The following is a 26,593-nucleotide window of genomic DNA, read 5'->3' as shown; positions in this document are numbered from 1 at the left end:
CGTGGGGCTCTGCCTTCCTCAGCCAGGACAGGGCATGTCATCTCTCATTTGCCTGGTACCCAGCACAGTTAGGCTAGTGCCCCTCAGAGCAGGTACGTGCTGTGGACTGCACACTGGACCCTGGTTCCTCCTGCCCCCAGGCTGGGCTGGCAGGCAGGGGTCAGGCTGGGCATGAGGCGGTGGCAGCCCCCCACAGAGGCTGCCCAGGGAGCTGGGGCCCAGCCCCTCTTGGGCCACAAGCCCTTCCTGCCCTCAGCCTTGCTACCTCTGGCCGCCAGGTGTGTCATCAGAGTTCATCGTGAACGCCCTGAACGCCTACTCGGGGGCCTTGTCTGTCACCATTGATGGCCCCTCCAAGGTGCAGCTGGACTGTCGGGAGTGTCCTGAGGGCCACGTGGTCACTGACATTCCCATGGCCCCTGGCAACTACCTCATTGCCATCAAGTACGGTGGCCCCCAGCACATCGTGGGCAGCCCCTTCAAGGCCAAGGTCACTGGTGAGTGCTGGTTTGGGGGAGGTCCACCCAGCCTGCAGCCCAGCCCAGCCTGGAGGGCTCTGGTGGCCATGCACATCCAGGCCACAGTCTGCCCCCAGACATCATGGTCAGTTTACCAGGGCTAGAGGTGGGCTGGGCTCTACACAGCACACGTTCTATGGAGTTGGGCAGGATTGTGTAAACTTCCCATTCTTCCTCTCCATCACAGCCCCTCACTCCTTCAGCTCTGGCCTGTGCGGGCTCCTCAGGCTCTAGCGTCACTTTCTTCCCTCCTGGCTTCCCATATTCCTCGGCTCCAAGAAGACACAGTCAGTATTGAGCAAGCTCCCCGTCTTGAGGCTGTCTGTAGGATGAGTTGGGTGGGTGTTCCTTTGCAAAGAGAGACTCTTACCCTGTGAGTTAGCCTGAGTTCCCAGACAAAGCCTGCAAGGATGAGGGACGCAGCATCTTGAGGCCCCAGCCCTGGGGTGGAGCACCAATTGGAGCTGGAGCTCAGGGCCCTGGCTGGGAATGGGGCTGTGCTCCTAGAGTGGCCCTTGGAGGAATCTGGGGGGGAGCCTCAAATGCAGGCAGTGAGTCCCACAGGGTGGCAGTGCTGGCCGAGGGTCCCCTGCCTGAGGAAGAACAGGAAGCCCTTCTGACCAGGTTTGTGCCCCCTCCACCCGCCCCTCAGGTCCGAGGCTGTCCGGAGGCCACAGCCTTCACGAAACATCCACGGTTCTGGTGGAGACTGTGACCAAGTCCTCCTCAAGCCGGGGCTCCAGCTACAGCTCCATCCCTAAGTTCTCCTCGGATGCCAGCAAGTTGGTGACTCGGGGCCCTGGGCTGTCCCAGGCCTTCGTGGGCCAGAAGAACTCCTTCACCGTGGACTGCAGCAAAGCAGGCAGGTGGCGGGGGGGAGGCCGTCTCCCGGGGTGCGAGCAAGAAGCCATCAGGGAGGAGGGTGTGGGTCACAGTAGGGGACTCCCTGGTGTGAGCCTGTCCCTCTGCTTCCCTCTCCAGGCACCAACATGATGATGGTGGGCGTGCACGGCCCCAAGACCCCCTGTGAGGAGGTGTACGTGAAGCACATGGGGAACCGGGTGTACAATGTCACCTACACTGTCAAGGAGAAAGGGGACTACATCCTCATCGTCAAGTGGGGTGACGAAAGTGTCCCTGGAAGCCCCTTCAAAGTCAAGGTCCCTTGAATCCCAAAAGTGCCTCCCCAGCCTCAGCCCCCACCTCCAGCCAAATACACATTACACACACACACACACACAAATGTGCCACACCCAGACACAAGCACAGAATCAGACACTACAAACACCTGCCTTGGGGGTGAAGTGAAGGCCCAGCCTCCCCACCCCACCGCACCCCGGGGGTTGGAGGACCTTGTCTGTGTCAGAACAGTGTCCCTCCCTGGGAATGTGACGTGAGGGCAGACTGGGGCCAGGCTCAGGGGCAGAGGCTAAGACACGAGGGACTGGAAGGGGACTGTGGGGCGAGGGAAGCCCTGTGTGTCCTCCCAGTGTGGTTTGGAGCTGCTCACCCTGATTCTCTCTGATTCTTTCTGTAAAATGGGGATGGAGGTGCCCCCATTCTTCATAAGGGAAGTAATAATTGCTTATACCTCTGTGCCAGGCACCATGCGTTACTAACCCTTACAAACACTCCATGAGGTGGGTGCTGTTAGAGCTCCAGTCACAGCTCAGAAAAAACAGCCACCAAAAGTGAAGTGACCAGCCAGAGGCCCCAGAGCAGAAAGCATGAGCTCCAGGATGTGCCCTGGCAACCCTGCCAGAATCTGTGCTCTGAACCGTCCCAGCCCCCTGGAGGACTTGCCTTCCAGAGGCACCCAGTCAACGAAAGCCACCTTCCTTAGACCTGCCAGGAATAGCGCTGCCGCTTCCTTGTTCCTCTTCTGGCTGGCTGGCCCTGGCTTTCCTCTGTGACCCCAGCTCCAGGCACTGAGGCCAGGTCTTGGCGTGGCATTACAGCCTCCCTGCCCCCTGTGGCAAAGGCTCAGGCCCACTATGGGCCCAGACTCTGGGACAGAGAAGCTGCCGTCTCCCTACTGAAGCTTTAAGCTCGGTGGAGAGTGGGCTGGGGAGACCTCAGTCCCTGCCTGGGCTGGGGGAGGGGTGGCTTCCGACTTCTGGTCTTTATGGCAGGGAGGGAGAGCTTTGGAAGGGTTCACAGCTCCGCCCTCAATGTCCCTTTTTGCCTGTGAGCTTCGCCTGTGAGACCCAACCCTCTGCTTCCCAGCTGCAAGGAGGAGTTTCCCAGCCTTGTGGGCCCACAGGGACGGCTGTCCTCACTTCCTGACTTTGGCCCCCTCCGCCTGCTGAGCCCAGGGCCCTGCCCTGCCCCCTACCCAGGCTTACCCCACAGCCAGGCCTGAGCTCAGGAGTGGGAAATGGGGCTGAGACCAGCCAGTGAAAGGTAGCCTTGGCATTTGGGGCCAAGCCTGGGACTGCTGGGGTGGGTAGGGGTGTTGAGTGGAGTCCAGGAAAGAAACTTATAGGTGGAGAGAGGAATACACTGGTCGCGTCCATGATTTCAGAGATCAGGAGTTCTTGTTGTTATTATTTGTTATTTACTGAGCATTTACCATCTGTCTACCGATTCTAAATTCTTATATAATCTCAATGTTCACTGCAAGTCTATAAAGTAGATGTGGTGATCCCCAGTTTACAGATAGGGAAATTGAGGCACAGAGAAGTTAGTGGTCTAAGGCCACATGGAATTGGCTGAGCAAGGATTTAAAGCCAGCTCAGTCTGCTTCTTCTGTAAACTTGTGAGAGAGAGGAAAAATCGATCTGGAAACCCCAGGGCGATGGAGTAACCTAAAGGGGCAGGGAGACTGTCCAGGAGCCTGAGAGGGGTGGACTTGGGTTTATTTTCTTTTCAGGGTCTCCTCCTGGATCTTAAGCGGAGACAAGGCCTGCACCCCCGTTGGGCTTCCTGCGAGCTGGAGCTGCTCTCTGGGGTCAGGACCGGCCGGGCCCGGGGCAGGTGGAGGTGTCCATGGGAAAGGCGCGCGAGGTGGGGGGTTTGAGCCCTCCCTAAACAAAGCCTGGGTGGGAGCGGCCTGTGTGTCCCCACCCCACCTCCCCCAGCGCCTGCTGAGCCGCGACGACAGACGGCGAGCGAGGCGGAGCTAGCATGGCCGGGGCCGGGGCCGCTGCGCTGTCCCTTCTCCTGCAGCTCGGGGGCCTGGCGCTGGCCGCGGGCGCGGAAGGTGAGTCCAGGCGCGGGAGACTTGGGGTTTGGCCAGGTGCGCCCCCTCCCTCCTATCAGCCCGGCCTGAGGGGGCCGAGCGGGGCCGGGGGCTGCTTCTCTTAGCCCTGCCTGAGGTTCGCGCGCCTCCCTGGCCAGCCCCGTCCTCCCCGTCGGGCGGAGCGAGCAGGATGGGGAAGACCGCGGCCAAAGCAGGGGGTTCAGGAGAGGGGGGCGGTTCCTGCAGCCGGAGGTGGGAGAGAGTGTGGCTGCCCTGGCATCTGGGAGTCTGAAGTTAATTATTTGTCTTGACGAAGGAGGGGGAGAAAAGGGGCCCGCTGTGAAGGCTGACTTTGAATCTGTGTCTGGCCCTCCCCGGAGCGGGACAGGCGGGAATGGAGGGCTCGGTGCCGGCAGGGGGCCAGGGGAGGCTGAGAGGGGAGCCCGGGACAGTTCCTGGGGGACCAGCCAAGTTTGTGCCACTCGGAGCTCTTTCTGCAGGTCTCTCCAGGCGAGACTGGCCCTAGCTTCACCTAGGGGTCCCAGAGGATCCAGCTTCTCCCGGGCCCCCTTATCCCGCCTGCCTGCTTAAGCAGAACTGGAGGAGTGGCCTGGGAGGAGGGGCCCTGGGCAGCAGGATGAGGCCCCACGGGAGTCTAGATTGGGTAGAATGTTTCAGATGCTGAGACGCCCATCGTGGCCGCCCTCTGTGTGCTTGGGAAGGACTGAGACAGGGTGCCCTTCCGGGCGACAGGATCCCCAGTACAGGGACGCAGATGGGAAAGGGCACCTGGGGTTTGAGGGCCAGTATCCGCCCAGGGTGCGGGGTCTGAGTTAGAATCCCTGATATGAGTGGGCAGTTGCGGGGCTGGAAAGGTGGGCAGTGCTTGTGATCCATCCTAGCGGGACTTGCTCCTGGGAGACTTCAGCTGTGTGATTCAGAAAGGTCGAGTGGAGAGAAGGGGCGCAGATAGAGGCAGGGACGCTTTGTCTTCAGCCTTCTGAATGGAGATGGTGGAGAGAGGAGAAGGGAGGATGTATTAGGGGACAACTCAGGCAACAAAATAGGGGAGCTGAGCCCCAGCTTTCTGGCTTAAGTAACTGGGTAAGTGGGATGACATTAACTAAGCCAGGGAACTTGGGACAAAGCAAGTTCAATTTTAGCCTAGAATCCCCTCTGCCTTTGATGGTGACAGTGGGTGACATTGTTCCCCTGTCTCACAGGCCTAGTGTCTGTGAGAAACCCTTTTAAGCCACTCCAGGCCTGGCCTCACTAATGAGCTGCCATGGTGGGAAAGACCCAGCCCTCTCCCTCCTCCTCTCTCTGTTCCTGTTGCCTCCGCTCCAGACCCTCCACTTCCCTGCCCATCCCTGCCTGGGGGAGGGACCCATGTCTGCCTCTTCCCCTCCTGCCTTTACGTTCTGGGCTGCAGGAGAAGGATTAAAGTGAAAAGGTGAAAGTGGCTGCCCCCAACTCCAGGCCAGAGCTCAGAGGTGCCCCGTCCCTCTTTCCTGGACATAGTGTCTTCTAGAAGGAGGGACAGGCTGTCTTCACTGGATCTGGTGTGTTCGAAGCCAGCAGGGGCCTTGCCAGCACCTTTCTGAAACCCTTCAGGAAATGCAGCCAAGTCCCACTTTTGGAGCCCACCCCACCCAATGTGGGAGCCCCCAGGAACCCCTGTCACAAGCCTGGAAAACCATGCTCAGGGTTGGGGGCCGGAGCAGGGGGAGCAGTTGTCCTTCCCTGAGCATATTCTCCAAAAGTGGTGGCCTTTCTGACAGGTGCAGAGAGTCAGGGGATGAGGGCTGCTCGTGTTCTCCCTGAAAAGACTCTCAGCTAGACCCCAGGCCCCTGAAAGCACCCCCGCCTGGCGCATGTCTGTGGCCTTCCCCTGCGTTTCAGCCTGTGCTGGCTTCCGGGCCCTCCTAGCATTACGTGTCAGCTTCCCAGCCATCCCTGGCCAAGTCCCTGGCCCAAGAGAGGCGGGATGATCCTGACATGCTCACCATGGCTGGGGACATCAGCCGGGGCAGGCTGCAGGGAAGCCCTGCTCTAGAGACTGCTCTGTGTCCCCTGGTGGGTCAGGGGCCCTGTGGCTCACCCAGACAAGCGGGGGAAGTTGGTCTGGGCCACATTTGTCCACTCAGAACTTCCTCCCCCTTCTTCCATGCCCTCACCTCCAGCTTTCACTCCCCAGCCCTCACAGACCACATCTCCTTCCCTGGATGGTGGGTGGGCAAGTGGACAGGGCAGGGTGCACAGGATGACCCCCTTCCCCTGTGGGTCAGAAGACAGAACCCAAGAAATGTGGCCAGGCCAGCCCCTCATCCTCAGGCCCACATGGGATTCTTGTGCCCTTCAGGTGGGGCTGTCCTCAGGGAGCCCCCTGGGCAGCAGACACCTGCCCACTCCTCAGCCCTTGCTGGGAACTCCCAGGAGCAGTGGCACCCCCTGCGAGAGTGGCTGGGGCGACTGGAGGCTGCAGTGGTGGAGCTCAGAGAACAGGTACCATGGAGAAGGGCTGGTTTGCACTGGGTAGGGAGGGCTTCTCGTAGTGGGAAGGAGAGAAGGAGTTAGGCTTAGAGGGGGGAACCTAAAATAGAGCTCTTATCTGAACAATCTCTTTTCTTTTCTTTTCTTTCCTTCCTTCCTTCCTCTTTCTCTCTTTCTTTCTTTTTTTTTTTTTTTTTTTTGAGATGGAGTCACCATGTGTCACCCAGGTTGGAGTGCAGTGGCACAATCTCAGCTCCCTGCAACCTCTGCCTCCTAGGTTCAAGTGACTCTTGTGCTTCAGCCTCCTGAGTAGTTGGGACTACAAGTGTGCACCACCATGCCCAGCTAATTTTTGTATTTTTAGTAGAGATAGGATTTCACCATGTTGGCCAGGCTAGTCTCGAACTCCTGACCTCAGGTGATCTGCCCGCCTCAGCCTCCCCAATTGCTGCGATTACAGGCGTGAGCCACCGTGCCCGGCCAGAACAATTCTTAACATTGATTCTTTCATGCAAATGAATCTCCAGGCTATTTGTTTTGTCAGTTCGTGTTTCGTACTGTTCCATGTATTTGGGGAATGTTAATGGAATGCATTCTATATAAGGCATCATTAAGAAATATTTTGGATGGGTAAAGATGTCTTTAATTCTTGGGGCAAGAGTTGGGTCCCCATTTTGTCCAAAGGAGAGATTGGGGCCCATGCCCCCCTGAGAACAGTGATCGTTTGAGCTGGATGCTGACCGAGGAGGACCCATCTCTGCTCTGGAATTGGCAAACTTCTTTCTCATCCTGCCTCATTTTCACACCCCTCATCTCTGCTGGAGATGGTGGGGGAAGCTGAGCCAGTGCCTGCTATTCCATCTCCTTCATCCAGAATAAGGACCTGCAGACGAGGGTGAGGCAGCTGGAGTCCTGTGAGTGCCGCCGTGCGTCTCCCCAGTGCTGGGGGCTGGGGCGTGCCTGGCCCGAGGGGGCACGCTGGGAGCCTGACGCCTGCACAGCCTGTGTCTGCCAGGATGGGGCCGCTCACTGTGGCCCCCAAGCACACCTGCCCCATTGCAGGGGTAAGTGCCATCCTATCTGCCCACCGGGGCCACCTAAAGACCTGCAGATGGCATGGGGTGCTTGAGTGACACTGCTGTCTCCTCAGGCTGCAGCCAGAATGGCCAGACCTATGGCAACGGGGAGACCTTCTCCCCAGATGCCTGCACCACCTGCCGCTGTCTGGTGAGCTCCCAGGACCCACCTGGATATCTCTCACCTGTCTGCCTCTCTTCAGCTACCTGTCACTGCAGCATGGCACTCGAGATGTTGCATAATGGGCTCTGCCTGCCACTCCCACACCTTGTCACGGTGGCTTTCAGTTGATTCCGAGTAGGAAAAGGGGTTCAACACCCACGGACACTGGGGGGCCCCCAAGCCACTCAATTCAGGCCTGGCCAACAGTGGCATGGATGGCAGAGAATGTATTAGGTTGGTGCAAAAGTAATTGCGGTTTTTGACATGACTTTTAATGGCAAAAACCGCAATTACTTTTGCACCAGCTTAATAGTTGCTTGTCCTCCTATATCACCTCCCACTCTTCCACTGCCCATCTTCTACCTCGGAACCCCCTGGTCTGCCTATTCTCCCTCACCAGGTGCCACATCCACCTTCTCCCAGTCTTTCCTTCCTCCTTCCTCCATGAGAAAGTCTTCGGTCTTCTTCCTAGGATCTCTCCTCTCTGGGGAATTTGCTGGCACCTGAAAGAGATGGTTTCCTAGGGTTAAGAGCATCAGGAGTCGATGGGAGTGGGGGCAGGATGTTTCTTTTCTGCCTTTACACAGAGGGTAGCCCACATCCACAGAGCCAACTCATCCTCTTGCCCCTATGACATGTCCCAGCCTGGGCTGAGGTTTTGCTTCCAGAGGCCCTGCCCTCCAGGGTTCTGATGCCTGTGCAGCCACCTCAGTCTGCTCCCACAGGAAGGGACCATCACTTGCAGCCAGAAGCCATGCCCAAGAGGACCCTGCCCTGAGCCAGGAGCATGCTGCCCGCACTGTGAGCAAGGTCAGCCTCCTGCCAGTCTCAGCCCCACCTCCTGCCTGCCTTCTCTGGCCCACAGACACAGCCTGCCACCTCAGTGAGTCTGGGACATGCCCAGGGGTGCCTGCCCACTCACTCTGACAGTGGCCAGGGGAGTGCAGAACCCATGCACAAATCAGCAAATACTGGCTGTGGCCTGGGACTGAGCCAGAGACCATGGGGAAACAGGCACAAAATCTTTTTCCTGCCCTCAGGGAGCCTCCAATCTAGTTGAGAAGACAAGCTCATAGCCAAGCTACCACAAGATTGAAGACCCAGTGAGCAGATTAAGAGGAGGTGTAGAAGGCAGTGCAGTGTGTATTTTGCCAGAGGAGGGCACAGGAGGCAGGGGAAGCCCGTTGAGGCTGGGCAGTCAGGGGGCCTTTCCAGACAATGGGTCCTTTGAGCTGGGTCTTCATGGGAAAGTGGGGTCCCACCTGAAGGAGAGGGAGTAAGTGAGGGTCCTCTGGGCACAAGGATAGGGTGGAGAGAGGTGGGTTGCAGGAAGTCCATGTGGGAAGGCCAGTGGGAACAGGCTGCTGTAAGCCTTGCAATTAGGACTTTTTTCTATGGGCAGTGGGTGGGTATTGAAGGCTGAAGCAGTGTGCGGTATGGTCAAGGGGGCGCTTGAGGAATATTCACCTGGTGAGGGCTAGATGCAGACAGAGGCATCGGGGCTGTGACAGCAGTTGTCTAGGCATGGAGCCAGGGATGGCAGTGGGCTGGAGAAAGGGGGATGTTTCTAAAGGACGGGCAGGAGCCAGTGACTGGCTGGGTCCCCTGGAATAGTGGAGGCCAAGCTTGGGACACTAGGATAGCAGTAGTGCCAGGGACATGAAGAGAGCTGGGAGGAAGAGAAGGTCATGGCTATGCAGGGGGGTGTTACTGGCTCATAAGGTGATAGTGTTGCCAGATTTAGCAAATGAAAGTCTAGAATGCTTTGTTAAATCTGAATTTCAATAAACGGTATGTAAGTTTTTAGTATAGGTATATCCTATGCAATATTTGGGACATTCTTATACTAAAAATGACATCTTATTCTTCTGAAATTCAGATTTTACCGGGCATCCTATATTTTATCTGGCAGCCCCTCTGAGAGAGGAGTCTCAGTTGGTAGTAAGAAAGGTGGGACAGGGACTCAGACCAGTTGGGTCTGGAAATGCAGCCTGGAGTGTTGGCTGGAGATGAGGACTAAAATCTTGGGGGTTGATGGATCTCAAAGAAAAGACACACAAAGAAAAGACCCCCCCGACACACACACACACACACACACACACACACACACACACACACACACACACACACACACAGCTAGCCTATATGATGTCTTTGGTGAAATTTTAAAAGGCACCCTTTCCTCAAGACACTACTTCCATCTGTTGTAAAATAATGGAACCATGCTGATGATGTGCCTGTCAGACACTTTACTGCCATCTGCTGGAAAGGAGTAGTAAATATTAAAATCTCTGATGTCTGTCACGTGAATGGTGCCCCTTTAATGTGGCACCCAGTCCTTTGGGTCTCTTACTTGGGGGTCTGGGCCTGGTTTTCCAGGCTGCCCTGGGGCCACGGGGTTGGGGAAACATGGCATCCAGAGCCCTGTGTCATCTCCACCTACCAGGTAAAGGAATCAGCCACCACCCACATCCCTGCTGCTGGGCAGACTGCCAGCCTGGCCATGCCAAGCCCAAATGTGGGGGCTAGGCAGGGCTGCTACTGCCACTGCCCAGGCATCAGGACTGAAGCCTGCTAGGCCTGCAGAGTAAGCCAGCTCTGGCAAAGGAGAGGGACGGAGCAGGAAGGGACAAGGAGGGAGAGCGGGAGAGAAAGAGGGAGGATGGTGGGGGAAGGGAGGGCTTGTTCAGTGTCTGCCCTGCAGGCAGGGGCCGTGCAGTGCCAGGGGCCCTCGTGTTCAGAGCTCAACTGCTTGGAGAGCTGCACCCCACCTGGGGAGTGCTGCCCCGTCTGCCGACCCGGTGACCTCCAGCCCTGTCCTGCCCTGCCCCGCCATCCCTTCAACCCCAAGGGTCCAGTACCTACTTGGGGTCATGCCTTCCCTCAAGTGATGTCCACCCACCCTGCTGCCTGGTGGCCCACTTGTCATCCTGTCAACCTTCCCAGGCTGTGAGTATGAGGGGCAGCTTTATAAGGAGGGGGGCACCTTCCTGTCCAGATCCAACCCTTGTCTGCAGTGCACCTGCCTGGTGAGTCTGCCTGTCCGCTCTGCCCAGGCCCTGCTCCTCCCTGGACACCTGCCCTGCCCTGGACCCTGCCTGCCACTCCTCCAGCCCCCTCACATGCCTCCCGAGAGGGGGAGCCAGCTAGGTTCTCCCTCCATCCCTGCCCTGTGCCCCCCTCCTCCGAGGGTGCCCAATACCCGCCCACCCAGCCCTCTGCGGGAGCCAGACCTGAAGCCTCACAGCCACTGGTGCATTACAGAGGAGCCAAGTTCACTGCATGCCCCCGAAGTGCCCGCCCAGCCCCTGCCCAGAGCCAGTCCTGAGGCCTGGGCACTGCTGCCCTACCTGCCAAGGTGAGAGCCCCTGGCCCCTCCCTGGTAGAGCCACAGGTAGGTTGTCGTGCTATTTCTTGAATTCCAGAGCCCACCTTGCCGGCCTCTGGTGGGTTTGGTCCATGGGGGAGCTGGAATGCCTGAGCTCAAATTCTGCCATTGCCACCTAGTGCTTGTGTGACTCTCTTCCTCAATTTCCCCATGTGTAAGGTGCAGATAGTGATATTCCATACCTCATAGTGCAGCTTAATAAATGTTTGCTTTCTACTTTGTGCTCCCCAATTATGAGACATGGGGTCAGCCCTCAGGGATGACCATTAGAGTGTGACACTGAGTCATACACTAACGCAAAATCTTGTATCAGCCAAGGGCAGGAATAGAAGCAGGCACCAGCTAGTGTGCGAATTCAGAGGAAGGAGACCGAATCCCGCCTGGGCACAGGAGGGAAAGTGTCCTGGAGGCAGCTGGTCCCCAGGTGGCCCTTAAGGATAAAGAGCAGTTAGCTTGGTGAAGGGCTGACAAAGGCAGTGAGCCTTCCAGGAAGAGGGGAGAAATCAAGCACAGGCGTGGCCCTGACACGCAGGGTGGGTGTGCAATGTCGGCTGGGAAGGTGTGAGAGGTGACGAGGGGCTGGAGATAGGTGGGGCACATGGATGTGGCTACGCTCTGTCCATGGAAGACCAGAAAGGGCGGGCTAAGGAGCTGAGGCCTCACCCTGCCTGGGGCACTGGGAGCCACTGTGGAATCTAGGCAGAGATCTGACCCCATCTAGTCTTGGCTCAGGAGAGAGCCCTCAGAGGGCATGCGGTCAGGAGGGCGGGCAGGCTGAGGCTGGGGTCCAGGCCAGCTCCCACCAGGCCTCCCTCTTCTCAACCCCTCAACCCTAGGCTGCACAGAAGGTGGCTCTCACTGGGAACATGGCCAAGAGTGGACAACACCTGGGGACCCCTGCCGAATCTGCCGGTGCCTGGTGAGTCCTCAGGCTATTCCTGGCCTGTCCCCCTCCCTGCCCTCAGGCCCACTGTATTCATTCCCTCATTCCATGGAGTACTTCACAGAAGTGTTGAGAGGGGACCCAGTGGAGAAGACCTAGGCGCTGTCTGCTGGGGGCTGTGCAGGCGGGGGCTGGGCAGAGCTCATCCACGTGCCCAGCTCTGAGCCCAAGAGGTGTTTAGCCCGGGTTAGTGAATGAACTCAAGGAGCTCCCAGGCTAGAGAAGGAGACTGGGCAGGATATGGCGAGCGGCAAAAGCTCCAGAGTGGGGGAATCACAGTTTGACTTGAGGCATCTAAAACTGTGCTGTCTAATTCACAGCCACTACTACATGTGGCTACTGAGCACTTGATATGTGGCCAGGTCCAAAATGAGATGTGCCATAAATGTAAAATACATGCCAGATTTCAAAGACTTCCTATGAAATAGGGGAATGTAAAATAGTAATCCATTATATGTTGATTACATGTTGAAATAACAGTTTGGATATATTGGGCCAAATGAAATATGTTGTTAAAATTAATTTCATCTGTTTTGTTTTACTTTGAAACATTTGTGAGGCTGAGCATGTTGGCTCATGACTGTGATCCCAGCACTTTGGGAGGCTGAGGCGGGAGGATCACTTGAGCCCAAGAGTTTGAGACCAGCCTGGGCAACATAGCAAGACTTTGTCTCAAAAAATTTTTAAAAATTAACATTTGTTGGAGCACTTAAAATGACATAAGTGGTTTACATTATATTTCTACTGGGCAGCACAGATCTAAAACATCTTCATGGGGGGGCAGTGCTTACTTAGGCAAGTAACACTGCCTAAAGAAAAAGAGGGGAAGGTACCCCAGATATAAGGAATAGCCTGGGGGAGATAGGGACATGTAAGCCGTGAAGGCTAGGTGGGCACCTGAGGAGGGCTGTGTTTCATGGAGCTTCCTAACAGCCTGCTAAGGACTAAGGACTCTGTGTGAAAGCTACAGGGCACCCAACCCCACTGCAATTGTTACAGGAAAGGGGTCCCAATCCAGACCCCAAAAGAGGGTTCTTGGACCTTGTGCAAGAAAGAATTCAGGGCAAGTCCATAGAGTAAGGTGAAAGCAAGTTTGTTTTTTGTTTTTGTTTTTGTTTTTCTGAGATGGAGTCTTGCTCTGTTGCCCAGGCTAGAGTGCAGTGGCGCGATCTTGGCTCACTGCAAGCTCCGCCTCCCGGGTTCACGCCATTCTCCTGCCTCAGCCTCCCGAGTAGCTGGGACTACAGGCGCCCGCCACCATGCCCGGCTGATTTTTTGTAGTTTTAGTAGAGATGGGGTTGTTAGCCAGGATGGTCTCAATCTCCTGACCTCATGATCCGCCTGCCTCGGCCTCCCAAAGTGCTGGGATTACAGGCATGAGCCACCGTGCCCAGCTGAAAGCAAGTTTATTAAGAAAGTAGAGGAATAAAAGAATGGCTACTCCATAGACAGAGCAGCCCTGAGGGCTGCTGGTTGCCCATTTTTATGGTTATTTCTTGATGATATGCTAAACAAGGAGTGGATTATTCATGCCTCCCTTTTTTAGACCGTATAGGGTAACTTCCTGACATTGCCATGGCATTTGTAAACTATCATGGCCCTGGAGGGAGTATAGCAGTGAGGACGATCAGAGGTCACTCTCGTCGCCATCTTCGTTTTGGTGGGTTTTGGCCGGCTTCTTTACTGCAACCTGTCTTATCAGCAAGGTCTTTATGACCTATATCTTGTGCTGACCTCCTATCTCATCCTGTGACTTACAATGCCTAACCATCTGGGAATGCAGCCCGGTAGGTCTCAGCCTCATTTTTACCCAGCTCCTATTTAAGATGGAGTTGCTATGGTTCAAATGCCTCTTACATTTTCCTCCTCCCTTTTATAAGAGAACTCTTGATCCTAAGGGGTGCAGAGAGACAAAGATCCATCTTTTGTAATTTCTTCAGGCTGAATAGGGGCAATGATATTCCTGCCTAACTATTAGGGTCTCTCTGTCTTGTGTCAGGGTACAGGGGTGCTTAATCAGAAAGCATCAGTATGGGGAGGGCCATTCATAACTCCGAGTTCTGACAAAAGTTGATATCTGGAAGATTAAAAAAAGTTTAATTTAAGAAAACGTTGAGTAAGCTTATCCTTATTCCTACCCAAAGAGTACAACAGAAACATATTCCACAAGAGTAAAGCAAAATCAGTAAAATTATTTCAAGTAAACTAAATTAGAAGGCTTTCCGTGAACTGGGCAACTGTTGGAACCAAGCTGATATGGGGTTGCTAGATGATTACAGTACATGCCCAGAATTAGAATATTGACTCCAGATTTTTACATAACCCATCCTTTTTGTTTCTTTTGAGCAGCAGCCAGAGATCTCTGGTTGGGTCACAGGAATAAGCTGTCAGTCTAAATTGCAAAAACAAACTTAAAAACAACTGCTGAGACTAGAATTTAATAACAAGTATACCATAGTTCTTGAAATATAATATTTCTCTCTCTAGTTTCCCATTTTTACTAAAGACTAATCATGGTAACACTGACTTGCTTTATTATATTTGGCCTGATTATTTGTATAAAGTGCAGCAAGAATAATTATTTTTTATGTAAGCTCTTTGAAATTGGCTTTGATGGAACTCTGTTTCATAAAGAATCTCAGATAAGATTTTTTTTTGAGCCAAGCCTTGCCATGGGTTTGCACCCTCAAATACCTATGAGTTGAGTAAATGCCTCTCCTTTTGAGGTTCTGAGATAACTTGGGGCTCCTGGGCCTGTTAGAAAGTGACATTCTTTACTTACCACAGGTCAGAAACCCTGTACAGGGACTGTGTAGGCAAGGTATGAGGCCAGTTTGCCCCAGAGGCATTTATGGGCTCTACAAGCCAAATTTGATTCCTTAAGGGAAAGTATGCCATTCCAGTCAAAGCCTTGGTAAAATAGCCAGTTTCTCCAATTGTGTCCTGTTACAAAAGAAAACAGATTCTTATTGCACTCATGCAAATAGCTATATTGCCATAAATTAAGAATACTCACAAATAGTTTCCAAATTCTGGATAAATTAGGTAGGGAGAAATAAATATGCTCCAAGTTTGTTCACAGGAGTATACTTTACTCAATTGCCAAAAACTGTAAATAGCTCAAAAAAAGTTTCCCTGACTATGAAAAACAAAACAAAGGATCAGCGATGTTTTGAACAAAAAGTCAAATAGATTATGTCAGAGTCCATGCAGTTAACTTCTGTTTGATATTCATGAACATTTCAGCTCTCTGAGTTCTGAAAGTTTTTTCTTCTATTCTGATGTCACAATCTCCAAAGTTATCAGAAAACCTGCATTTAAGAGCACCTGTTGAAGTCCTATAGTTGGTTATAAAACCACATTTTAAAGAGGGTTAAAACAAGATAACAATTGTTTGTGGATGGCAAAAGGTTTTAGGACAGCCGCTATTAAAGCCACAATTGATAAGGAAATTTGGTTACTCTTGTGGCATATAATAATTTCACATAACAATTATAATTATTAATAACATACACTAAGTCATATCAGCATTATAGGAGTTTCTTATAATTTTGGAACACATACCAGTAATACATTTATACAAATACAGCCCAAAGAAAACCAAATACCATTTCATATTTTGACAATACTTCCCATATGACTTTTATACCAAATAAGCCAAATGTCACTGTTGCATGGGTGCATTATTGATGTCAAACCCAATTCTTAATAAAACCTTATAGACAAATATATTTCTTAATCAGTTTGACTATAAGGTAAGATTTTCATAAATGTTTTATAACCCTTTACAAATTTTTGTTAAAGAGCAGATTACAAGCACGTTTTGCTTTAAAAAAAAAAAAACCTGTTGTACTTTTATTCCAATGCTCAATTTACAGAAAAACTGAATAATACCCCTTTAACTTTGACCAATATGTTCACACACAATTTCTTTTACAAGCTTGATTGTTCACAGGCTGGGCGTGGTGGCTCACGCCTGTAATCCCAGCACTTTGGGAGGCCGAGGCGAGCGAATCACCAGGTCAGGAGATCGAGACCAAGGTGAAACCCTGTCTCTACTAAAAATACAAAAATTAGCCAGGTGTGGTGGCGGGCGCCTGTAGTCCCAGCTACTCTGGAGACTGAGGCAGGAGAATGGCGTGAACCCGGGAGGCGGAGCTTGCAGTGAGCCGAGCTCACGCCACTGCACTCCAGCCCAGGTGACAGAGCAAGTCTCTGTCTCAAAAAAAAAAAAAAAAAAAAGATTAATTGTTCACAAACCTTCCACAACTTGCTCAAACCTTCAGCTTTATTCTATCTAACTTAAAACAATCCTTTAACCGTCTAAACTTAGGCAAGAAACCTACATTCCCATGACTTTTTATAATCTTTTACCAAAAGTACATTCTACTTTTCTTACATGCCTTGCATGTAGAACTGTTTTTTCAGTAGTCTTAATTACATGTTACAATGTTAATCCTTAGCAACTTTTACTTTTGGTGAAAACCTTGGTAAGTTCAGGATTTTAACTATGTACTAGGTGTGGAGCCTAGCCTAGGACACACCAGGCAGAAGTGCAGAATAAGGTCTGACATTTTCCAGCACAGTTAGGGGGTGTGGCAAGCTCCACATGTCCCAGGCCTTACCTAACTGTAAAGCAGGCAAGTTGTATAGTTAAGAGTCATGGTGGGGCTGGGTGCTGCGGCTTACGCCTGTAATCCCTGCACTTTGGGAGGCCAAGGTGGGTAGATAACTTGAGGTCAGTGGTTTGAGACCAGCCTGGACAACATGGTGAAACCCCATCTCTACTAAAAGTACAAAAATTAGCTGGGCATGCTGGTGCATGCCTATAATTCCACCTACTCAGGAAGCTGAGGCAGGAGACTGGCTTGAACCCAGGAGGTGGAGGTTGCAGTGAGCCAAGATCGCACCATTGCACTCCAGCCTGGGTGACAGAGTGAGACTGTCTCAAAAAAAAAAAAAAAAATGGAAAGAAAAAAAAGAGTCATAGTGGCATTTTATGAAACATTTAGGAGGCCTAACAACCTTTAAATTGTACATGTCTTGCATAAATTCCCTTTCATGAATTCTTTCATGACTTACACAGACAATCTACAATATGCTTGGGACTTTCTGACTTGTCCTAAACATTCCTCTTTTTAAACAACCAGTCATTTTACTTTAGGACAAGAGTTTACCACACAAGATCCTTTCTTATATAAAATCTCTTTGCTTTATAACCTTCTTTGCATAGCTAGGAGACATGGCTAATTCCACATGTCCCCAGGCCTTATCTAGAATCTAAAGCTCCAAAATAAATTGGAGAATTTTCAAAAGTCAAAGAAGCAGGTTATGACCTTAAAGCATTTAGCAAACCTAATATCTGACCTGCATAATTTAGACCAAATGTTTACATTTTTGAAGATATTTTTATCAATAATCTTTAAAACTGTTCTTATTTCCCAAAGATTACTTAAGTCACATGAACTAAAAGGCATTAGACTTTTTACTTTTCTGACAAAATATTTAAGCTCTTATTATTATTAAACCAATTAGTTAAAGCTCTTTTCTGTATAAACATCACACACACAACACATATAAATACACAGACGAAAGAAGATAAAGGACTCATCCTCTAAGTTGTGAACTGAACCCTGAACTCAAGTCACCATTGTGATGGCAGAGACCAAGAGAAAGTACTGCCATGTGGTTACAAGGTCAAGTTCCCAAGGACATACAAGACAAGAGGGAAACCTCATCCAGTTATTTTTCAGGGACTTGCAGCAAAGTTTGTAACTGATAAGCTTGCTGGGCTGTCTTGCAAAGCAGGCTTACAGGTGTCCTAAGCCTGTGTTCTATTCTAAGGTACCTTTCTTTATGACAGAATAATACAGAAAGATACACAAAGCACACCAGATTCACTATACCTTAAGACGAGCTCACATATTCTTTTTTTCCATTAATCAAAACTTTGCAGAGGAAATAAACAGTGATTATTACCATTCATTCAACCAGCTTGCAGTGGAGGGCACTGGGGGACGCATTGCCTGAGGCAGAGTGGGAAAGGCAAAGTGCTCAGGGAGGCGAGAGAAAGACCCACCTATTGCTCAAAAGTTTGGGTGGCTGTGTATCGGTAGCGAAGGGAATTTTTTTTTTTTTTTTTTTTTGAGATGGAGTCTTGCTCTGTCGCCAGGCTGGAGTGAAATGGCGCCATCTCAGCTCACTGCAACTTCTGCCTCCTGGTTTCAAGTGATTCTCCTGCCTCAGCCTCCCGAGTAGCTGGGACTACAGGCATGTGCCACCACGCCCAGCTAATTTTTGTATTTTTAGTAGAGACAGAGTTTCACCATGTTGGCCAGGATGGTCTCAATCTCTTGACCTTGTGATCCGCCCTCCTCGGCCTCCCAAAGTGCTGGGATTACAGGCGTGAGCCACTGCGCCCAGCCATGAAGGGATCTTTTTTGGCAGTCCTATTAGCTCTTAAGTTTTCCCTTTTAGGGAGGAAAAAGCTCCACATGTCCCACGATCCTGTACTTGCCTAATCCTGTCACCCATAGCTGTCAGCAGAGTACAAGGCAGATTAATCCCAAGAGAATAGCAGTCAACATCCCGTAGTGCCAAACTCATTCTTAACCGGGAGGGACTTTACCCAGAGGGGCCTCTATCCCTCTAAATATTAGAAGGGACTCTAACCCTCCCGAGTTGGGCCTCTATCCCAAGGTCCGTCAAGCATCCTTGCCTTTTATTAAGACAGACCTCTAACTCCCCTAAATTGGGCCTCTAACCCAATCCCATTATTTACCCGGGTATATGCACCCCACTTACCCACACTCCGCCAGTCAGTGCTGCAGCCTATTTCCTTCTGGTCAGGAGATTTCTTCAGTATTGTCCCTTCCATGGCTCACCAGAAAGATGTACCAGACCCCACCACTTACCAAAAATTAGCCTTTGGGTCGGGGGTTTCTGCACTATCATCCCTTCAGTGGTTGCCAGAAAGATGTTACAGGAAAGGAGTCCTGATCCAGACCCCAAGAAAGGGTTCTTGGATCTTGCACAAGAAAACATTCAGGGCGAGTCTATAAAGTGAAAGCAAGTTTATTAGGAAAGTAAAGGAGTAAAAGAATGGTTACTCCATAGACAGAGCAGCCCTGAGGGCTGCTGGTTGCCCATTTGTATGGTTATTTATTGATGATATGCTAAACAAGGGGTGGATTATTCATGATGCCCCCTTCTAGACCATATAGGGTAACTTCCTGACATTGCCATGGCATTTGTAAACTGTCGTGGCGCTGATGGGAGTGTAGCAGTGAGGACGACCAGAGGTCACTCTCATTGCCATCTTGGTTTTGGTGGGTTTTGGCTGCAACCTGTTCTATCAGCAAGGTCTTTATGATCTGTATTTTGTGCCGACCTCCTATGTTATCCTGTGACTTAGAATGCCTGACCATCTGGGAATGCAGCCCAGTAGGTTTCAGCCTCATTTCACCTAGCCCCTATTCAAGATGGAGTTGCTTTGGTTCAAATGCCTCTGACACAACCACATCCTCCCTCTCCCCACCCATGAGAAGTTATTGGCTGCTCAGACCCTGACGGGGCTGGAGGCAGTGAGCCCAGGGATGTGGGTGTGAATTCAAGGCATGGGGTCTTTTGGGGTCAGGCCATGGGGTAGTGGCAGCAGCCGCCATGCTAAGTACCAGCTTCTAGAGGTAGATGCCACACCAGACCCCTTGTTTCCCTTCATCCCACAACAAGCCTATGAGAACAGGACTATTTTTTCAGGTCCATTTTTTTTCAGACGAGTAAACTGAGTCACAGAGAGCTTAAGTGACATGCTAGTTTATGTAACTGTATGAGTTTCCTAGGCTGCTGTAACAAAGTGCATAAGTGCATACTGGGTGTCTTGAACAACATAAATATATTCTCTCACAGTTCTGGAGGCCAGAAGTATGAGATCAAGGTGTGGGAGGGTTGGTTCCTTCTGGGACTGTGAGGAGAAATCTGCTCCAGCCTCTGCCCTCGCTTCTGGTGATTCGCTGGCGATCTCTGGCATTCCTTGGCTTCTGCAACACCTGAACCTCTGCCTTCTCTTTTCCATACCGTTCTCCCTGTGTGTGTACGTGTGTGTGTCTGTGTGTAAATTTCCCCTTTTTAGAAGGATATTGCCTGGAACAGTGGCTCACGCCTGTAAAGCCAGCACTTTGGGAGACCAAGACAGGTGGATCACCTGATGCCAGGAGTTTGAGACCAGCCTGGCCGACATGGTGAAACCCCATCTCTACTAAAAATATAAAAAATTAGCTGGGCATGGTGGTGCACGCCTGTAATCCCAGCTACTTGGGAGGCTGAGGCCGGAGAATCGCTTGAACCCAGGAGGTGGAGGTTACAGTGAACTGAGATCACACCATTACATTCCAGCCTGGGCAACAAGAGCGAAACTCCATCTCAACCTGCAACCTGCAAACCTGCAACTTGTTTTATCAGCAAGTCTTTTTTATCATCTCAAAAAAAAAAAAAAGATACTAGTTATATTGGATTAGGGACCCACCCTGCCCCAGTATGACCTCATCTTAACTAATTACATCTGCAATGACCCTGTTTCCAAATAATGTAACAGGCTGGGGTGCTGGGGGCGAGGAGTTCAACATATGGATTTGGGGGCAGGGACACACGATTCAACCCATAAACACATCTAATAAGTGGATAGCTGGGATTCTAACACCATTTCCACCTCTCAGTTGAGCCCTGTCGGCCCCTTCCCCTGTTCATTCTCACCAGGAGGGTCATATCCAGTGCCGCCAGCGAGAATGTGCCAGCCTGTGTCCATACCCGGCCCAGCCCCTCCCAGGCACCTGCTGCCCTGTGTGCGATGGTGAGTCGGTGGGTAGGGCAGGGACCTGACCACGGTGGGCAACCTGGAGAAAGCTGATGGGTGGCCCTGCTCAGGGGCCCATGAAGGCCAGGAGAGGGTGGGGAGGGGCCCCTGAGGAACATCTAAGGCCCCCCTTCCCAACAGGCTGTTTCCTAAACGGGCGGGAGCATCGCAGCGGGGAGGCTGTGGGCTCAGGGGACCCCTGCTCGTACTGCCGCTGTGCTGTGAGTGTGGCTGCCTGGCAGGGAGGGCCTGGCTCCCGGGCCTGCCTCTGGCATGCTGACCAGGCCCTGTTGGCAGAATGGGAGTGTGCAGTGTGAGCCTCTGCCCTGCCCGCCGGTGCCCTGCAGACACCCAGGCAAGATACCTGGGCAGTGCTGCCCTGTCTGCGATGGTGAGTTGGGGCTGGAGTCTCTGCAGGACTGGCAGGCCTTGGCCGCAGAGAGGCTCTAGGTGTGGGCGATTTGATTCTCTTGGACCTAAGCCCCTGTTACCCTGTTCCCAAAGTGAGTCCTCACCACACCTTCTCATGGCAAACTGGCACCATGCTGGGGCCTGCGCTTCTGTGGCATAGCTGTGGAGGGCGGGGGGCTGCTGGCAGGGTGCCCTGGAGAACTCAGCTGGATCTTCTTTGTCAGGGTGGGGGTTGGACACCTCAGGGTGACATGAAGCTTCCCCTCTGCCTCCAGCCCTATACCCCCATGCCCCTGTCATCCCATCCAGGCTGTGAGTACCAGGGACACCAGTATCAGAGCCAGGAGACCTTCAGACTCCAGGAGCGGGGCCTCTGTGTCCGCTGCGCCTGCCAGGTAGGCGGTCCCTCCGCTCACACCCGGATCTGCCCCATTCCTTCAGGGTGTCTCACCTGCTTCCCTCCTAGGCTGGCGAGGTCTCCTGTGAGGAGCAGGAGTGCCCAGTCACCCCGTGTGCCCTGCCTGCCTCTGGCCGCCAGCTCTGCCCAGGTGTGTGTGAGAGGGGGAGGAGCAGCTGCTATGGGCGCTGCCTCTGAGGGCTGCAGATGGAGGGTGCTCCTTCCCCGGATGGGGTACGGGTTGCTAAGTCCACTAGCCATTCTACAGTGTCAGTGGGGATGGCGAAGCTGGGGTCCCTGTGTCCTGGGAAGGACAGGGACGGGTGGGAGGTGTGCAGGCTGCCACCTGACAGCCCCCTTACTACAGCCTGTGTGCTGGATGGAGAGGAGTTTGCTGAGGGAGTCCAGTGGGAGCCTGATGGTCGACCCTGCACTGCCTGCGTCTGTCAAGATGGGGTACCCGAGTGCGGGGCTGTGCTCTGCCCCCTAGCCCCCTGCCAGCACCCCACCCAGCCCCCTGGTGAGTGCCTGGGCTGATCCTGGCTTTCTTCCCCTGCATTACCCAGCTCACCCTGACCAGCCTGCCCCACCCAGGTGCCTGCTGCCCCAGCTGTGACAGCTGCACCTACCACGGCCAAGTGTATGCCAATGGGCAGAACTTCACGGACGCAGACAGCCCTTGCCATGCCTGCCACTGTCAGGTAGCTGCCCAGCGTTGCTGCTGCCCTGCTGAGCCCCTCCTGGGCGTACCCTCATTGCTCTCTGCCCTGCTCTCTCCCAGGATGGAACTGTGACATGCTCCTTGGTTAACTGCCCTCCCATGACCTGCGCCAGGCCCCAGAGTGGACCAGGCCAGTGTTGCCCCAGGTGCCCAGGTATGTGGGTACTCACTGTGCCTGAGGGGATCAGGGCCCCAGAGGCTGCTCTCCCACAGCCCCATGGGCCCAACAGGTACCTTAGAAAGCAATGGCCTTCTGAATTGTTTCAGTCTTGTTTCAGAGCTTAGAGCTCTCTGGAACTCACGGGGTGTGGGTGGGAGGGAGAGTAGAGATTTGTTTATTCCTGCCTGTACCTACACCACCCTCCCCTCCCATGCTCCATTTCCTCTTCTAGTAACTACTGCCCCTCCACCATGCTAGGGCCCCCACTCCCCTACCCCCCAGGTAAACCCATGTATCTACCTGGATAACACAGGTTCATGAGCAGGCACTTGAGCCTGCCACGTAGGAGGCTGGGTGCTGGGATGCATGGGACACGTCCCTGCCTGCAGAGTCTGTGTGAGGGCGTGTGTCAAACACAGGTACACACGTGTGTAAGCACTCCCCTTCTTCCCCTCAGAGACACACATCTGCCTGCAGGTGAATGACCCCCAATGCACATGCACACTCGTGTGTGCTCACAACGATACACGTGCCTGCACACATGTGCACATGGCCACTTCCTCCTCTTTCCCCTCGAGTCAGCTTCCAAGTGGGCACTTGGGTGGCGGCTCTGGACTCCAGGGCTGGAGGGGCTATCAGGCTTTGCCTTCATACCTGCCCCCACCTTCCACTTGCCCAGACTGCATCCTGGAGGAAGAGGTGTTTGTGGACGGCGAGAGCTTCTCCCACCCCCGAGACCCCTGCCAGGAGTGCCGATGCCAGGAAGGCCATGCCCACTGCCAGCCTCGCGCCTGCCCCAGGGCCCCCTGTGCCCACCCGCTGCCTGGGACCTGCTGCCCTAACGACTGCAGCGGTGAGGTGGGCGGGTCGGGGCGGCCTTCTGGGATGGGATGGCGTGGCCCCCGGAAGGCAGCACGCCCTGGGGCAGTCGCCCTCTCCCAGGCTATAGCCGCTCCCTCCCGCAGGCTGTGCCTTTGGCGGGAAAGAGTACCCCAGCGGAGCGGACTTCCCCCACCCCTCTGACCCCTGCCGTCTGTGTCGCTGTCTGGTGAGTCTGCACCTGGGTGGGAGGAGCCCAGGGGAGTGGAGGCGGGACTTGCAGAGGCCAGGAGAGGCCCGCCCAGGTGGGAGGGGTGGGACCTGGTGGCACTGGGTGGGAGGGGTCTCCTCGGCCTCCCCCAACTAACCCACTGACCCGTGGTGCGTCTGTCGGTCCGCAGAGCGGCAACGTGCAGTGCCTGGCCCGCCGCTGCGCGCCGCTGACCTGTCCAGAGCCTGTCCTGCTGCCGGGAGAGTGCTGCCCGCAGTGCCCAGGTAGGGGCCGCACTCCTCGGCTGCTCCTCCCTGTGGGTCCCCTCGGAGGCCTGTTCTTGGGCCCCTTTGACGCACTCTCTCGCTGCAGCCTCCCCAGCTCCCGCCGGCTGCCCACGGCCCGGCGCAGCCCCCGCCCGCCACCAGGAGTACTTCTCCCCACCCGGCGATCCCTGCCACCGCTGCCTCTGCCTCGACGGCTCCGTGTCCTGCCAGCGGTTGCCCTGCCCGCCCGCGCCCTGCGCGCACCCGCGCCAGGGGCCTTGCTGCCCCTCCTGCAACGGTAACGCCCTGGCGGTGCCCCTCTCGGCCACCTGCGTCCTGCCGCCCCGCCCCGCCCCGCCCCGGAGCGCCCTGCCCAGTCCCCCTCCTCCAGGAGGCCCGCTCCGCCCACATCGGGGATCTCGTTAGGAATGTAGTGTCCGGTCAGCATGGCCTGGGAGCCAGCAGGCACGGCCCTCCATCCCCCAGCCCCCCACGACACCCATCCTCCACGGACCTCAGCCTCCACGGAACCCACGGCCTCCCCGCCGTCACGGACCCCCAGCCCCCACGACCCCCAGCCCCCACGACCCCCAGCCCCCACGACACCCGTCCTCCATGCCCCCCAACCCCCACGAACACCAAGTCCCCACAGCCCTCCGGTCCCCATGGCCCCCCAGCCCCTACAGGCCCCCAGCCCCTGCCCTTCTCCCCAGGCTGCCTGTACCAGGGGAAGGAGTTCGCCAGCGGGGAGCGCTTCCCATCGCCCACTGCTGCCTGCCACCTCTGCCTTTGCTGGGAGGGCAGCGTGAGCTGCGAGCCCAAGGCATGTGCCCCTGCACTGTGCCCCTTCCCTGCCAGGGGCGACTGCTGCCCTGACTGTGATGGTGAGGGTCATGGGATAGGGAACTGCGGGGTTGGGATGGGGGGACCAGAGGGCGGGGTCAGAATAATCTTTACTGCCTAGGGTGGATCTAAAATATTTATTACAGTAAGAAAAAGCCGCGAGGCTGGGCGCCCTAGCTCGAGTCTGTGACCCCAACAATTTGGGAGGCTGAGGCAGGAGGATCGCTTGAGCCTAGGAGTTCAAGACCAGCCTGGGCAACATAGAGAGATCTTGTCTCTACACAAAAAATTTAAAATCAGCTGGTCGTGGTGGCTCTTGTAGTTCCATCTACTCGGGAGGCTGAGGTGGGAGGATTGCCCAGGAGTTTGAGGCTACAGTGAACCGTGTTTCGCCACTGCACTCCAGGCTGGGTGACAGAGTGAGACCTTGTCTTAAAAAAAAAAAAAAAAAAAAGCCTGCGGCTAAAGCCTGGATCTTCTCCTGCCTCTGTTGCTATTTGGCGTGTGGTCTTGGGCAAGTTACATAGCCTCTCTGGGCCTAAATTTGGCTCTTGTAAAAAGACCCAGGCCCCTAGTCCCCCTGTCTTCCCTCACTATTGTGCGATCTTGGCAATTTTGGCCACTCGCCCTTACCAACTGTAATTTTATTTACTATTTGCCTTCCAATTAACTCACTTATTAATTTAAATTGATTTAGAAAGGAGTTTTATATCATATTGCAAGTGGAAAATTAGACTTGCCAGGACCATATTACCATAAAAATGAATATAATTAAAATTATAATATTGTTAAATCCTAGTCAGATACTTTTGCCCACCAAGGCTTTGAGCCTGAAATTCACCCTCTCTTTTTTAAAAAGGGAGGTGAGTAAATGGCAGAGGTGCCAAGGGCAGGCTGCCACCACCCTGGGACCCTACCCCCTCCTGGATTCATCAGTGGGCTTGGAAGAGCGTGGGAAAGGTGCTACCTTGGGTCCGCACCACCTGAGTCAGCTGGGGCTACTCCTAGCTCTCCGGGTTGGGAAACTGGTGCCTCTGACAGTGGCCTGCTGAGTATTTAAACCCAGGGGCAGCAGATGCCTTGTGGGTGTTTTCCTACAAATTAAACAGGAAGGTTTTTTGCAGGATAAAGGGGAGAAAGTTTGCCCTTTGGCCAATCCAAACCCTGCCCCCCTCACGATTGCTTTGCCCCCTGGGCTTGGACTGTGACCCCCAGCCCCCACGATAGATCTTTGAGATCTTGGATGCATAACAGGCCCAAGCTCAGAGCCTATGACCGCTGCCCTCTCATCCCTTTCTGTCCCTTCCCTCGGCCTCTCTGTCTCTTCTCTGAAAGGCTGTGAGTACCTGGGGGAGTCTTACCTGAGTAACCAGGAGTTCCCAGATCCCCGAGAACCCTGCAACCTGTGTACCTGCCTTGGAGGCTTCGTGACCTGCGGCCGCCAGCCCTGTGAGCCTCCGGGCTGCAGCCACCCACTCATCCCCTCTGGGCACTGCTGCCCGACCTGCCAGGGTAGAGCCACACCTGCCCTTCCATTCCCCCTGCTGGGGCTCCAATCGTGCCTCTCTCACCGATTCCGCTTTCCTCCCAGCCCTGCCACTGCCTGCCGCTCCACCATACTTTTCTCTCACTCTCCGACTCCCTCACCTTTGATAGAGGTCCTGGGCAGAGCTGTGTGTTTGTATGTATGTGTGTGTGTATGTGTGACTCTGTGTGTGTGTGTGGCTGTGTGTATGTGTTTGTGTCTGTATGTGTGTATGCATGTGTGTGTGTGTGTGTCTGGCTGTGTGTGTGTGTGGCTCTGTGAGTGTGGCTCTGTGTATGTGTGTGGCTGTGTGTGTGGCTGTGTGTCTTGGCCTGTGTGTTTGGGTGTATCTGTGTCTGTGTTTGTGTGTGTTGCTCTGTGTGGGTGTATCTGTGTATGTGTGTGTGTTGCTCTGTGTGTGTTACAGTGTGTGTATGTGTGTCTGTGTGTATGTCTGTGTAAGTGTGTGTGGCCGTATGTGTGTCTGTGTGTCTGCGTATCTGTGTATGTGGCTGTGTATCTATGCGTGTATGTGTGACTGTGTGTATATGTGTGTTTGTGTGGCTGTGTATGTGTGTGTGGCCCTATGTGTGTGTGTGTGTATGGCTGTAACTGTGTGTATGTGGG

The 26,593-nt window shown here is 53.7% G+C and overlaps 2 protein-coding genes across 2 annotated transcripts in view; both read left to right on the top strand.

Moving 5' to 3' along the window:
* Nucleotides 1–392: 392 nt before the first annotated feature.
* Nucleotides 393–1,760, top strand: LOC100585343 (filamin-C-like). The gene is made up of 3 exons (XM_003261426.4): nucleotides 393–497; nucleotides 1,171–1,380; nucleotides 1,500–1,760. The coding sequence occupies exons 1-3, from the start codon at nucleotides 413–415 to the stop codon at nucleotides 1,685–1,687; spliced, it is 483 nt and encodes a 160-aa protein (XP_003261474.2). The 5' UTR covers nucleotides 393–412; the 3' UTR covers nucleotides 1,688–1,760.
* Nucleotides 1,761–3,226: 1,466 nt separating this feature from the next.
* KCP (kielin cysteine rich BMP regulator) overlaps nucleotides 3,227–26,593 on the top strand; it is a 34,548-nt gene continuing 11,181 nt past the window's right edge. The window contains exons 1-22 of the mRNA XM_030825519.1: nucleotides 3,227–3,720; nucleotides 6,062–6,204; nucleotides 7,067–7,256; nucleotides 7,343–7,419; nucleotides 8,157–8,241; nucleotides 10,378–10,460; nucleotides 10,696–10,789; nucleotides 11,656–11,738; nucleotides 20,517–20,610; nucleotides 20,755–20,834; nucleotides 20,911–21,004; nucleotides 21,334–21,419; nucleotides 21,491–21,572; nucleotides 21,789–21,941; nucleotides 22,016–22,122; nucleotides 22,203–22,296; nucleotides 22,982–23,155; nucleotides 23,268–23,350; nucleotides 23,523–23,616; nucleotides 23,705–23,896; nucleotides 24,312–24,482; nucleotides 25,777–25,953. Coding sequence (XP_030681379.1) covers nucleotides 3,645–3,720; nucleotides 6,062–6,204; nucleotides 7,067–7,256; nucleotides 7,343–7,419; nucleotides 8,157–8,241; nucleotides 10,378–10,460; nucleotides 10,696–10,789; nucleotides 11,656–11,738; nucleotides 20,517–20,610; nucleotides 20,755–20,834; nucleotides 20,911–21,004; nucleotides 21,334–21,419; nucleotides 21,491–21,572; nucleotides 21,789–21,941; nucleotides 22,016–22,122; nucleotides 22,203–22,296; nucleotides 22,982–23,155; nucleotides 23,268–23,350; nucleotides 23,523–23,616; nucleotides 23,705–23,896; nucleotides 24,312–24,482; nucleotides 25,777–25,953 — 2,512 coding nt within the window. The 5' untranslated portion in view covers nucleotides 3,227–3,644. The remainder of the gene's footprint in view (nucleotides 3,721–6,061; nucleotides 6,205–7,066; nucleotides 7,257–7,342; nucleotides 7,420–8,156; nucleotides 8,242–10,377; nucleotides 10,461–10,695; nucleotides 10,790–11,655; nucleotides 11,739–20,516; nucleotides 20,611–20,754; nucleotides 20,835–20,910; nucleotides 21,005–21,333; nucleotides 21,420–21,490; nucleotides 21,573–21,788; nucleotides 21,942–22,015; nucleotides 22,123–22,202; nucleotides 22,297–22,981; nucleotides 23,156–23,267; nucleotides 23,351–23,522; nucleotides 23,617–23,704; nucleotides 23,897–24,311; nucleotides 24,483–25,776; nucleotides 25,954–26,593) is intronic.

This window comes from Nomascus leucogenys, chromosome 13 (genome assembly GCF_006542625.1).
Source record: "Nomascus leucogenys isolate Asia chromosome 13, Asia_NLE_v1, whole genome shotgun sequence".
NCBI classification, from domain to species: Eukaryota; Metazoa; Chordata; class Mammalia; order Primates; family Hylobatidae; genus Nomascus; species Nomascus leucogenys.
This window is presented reverse-complemented; position numbering and strand designations above follow the sequence as displayed.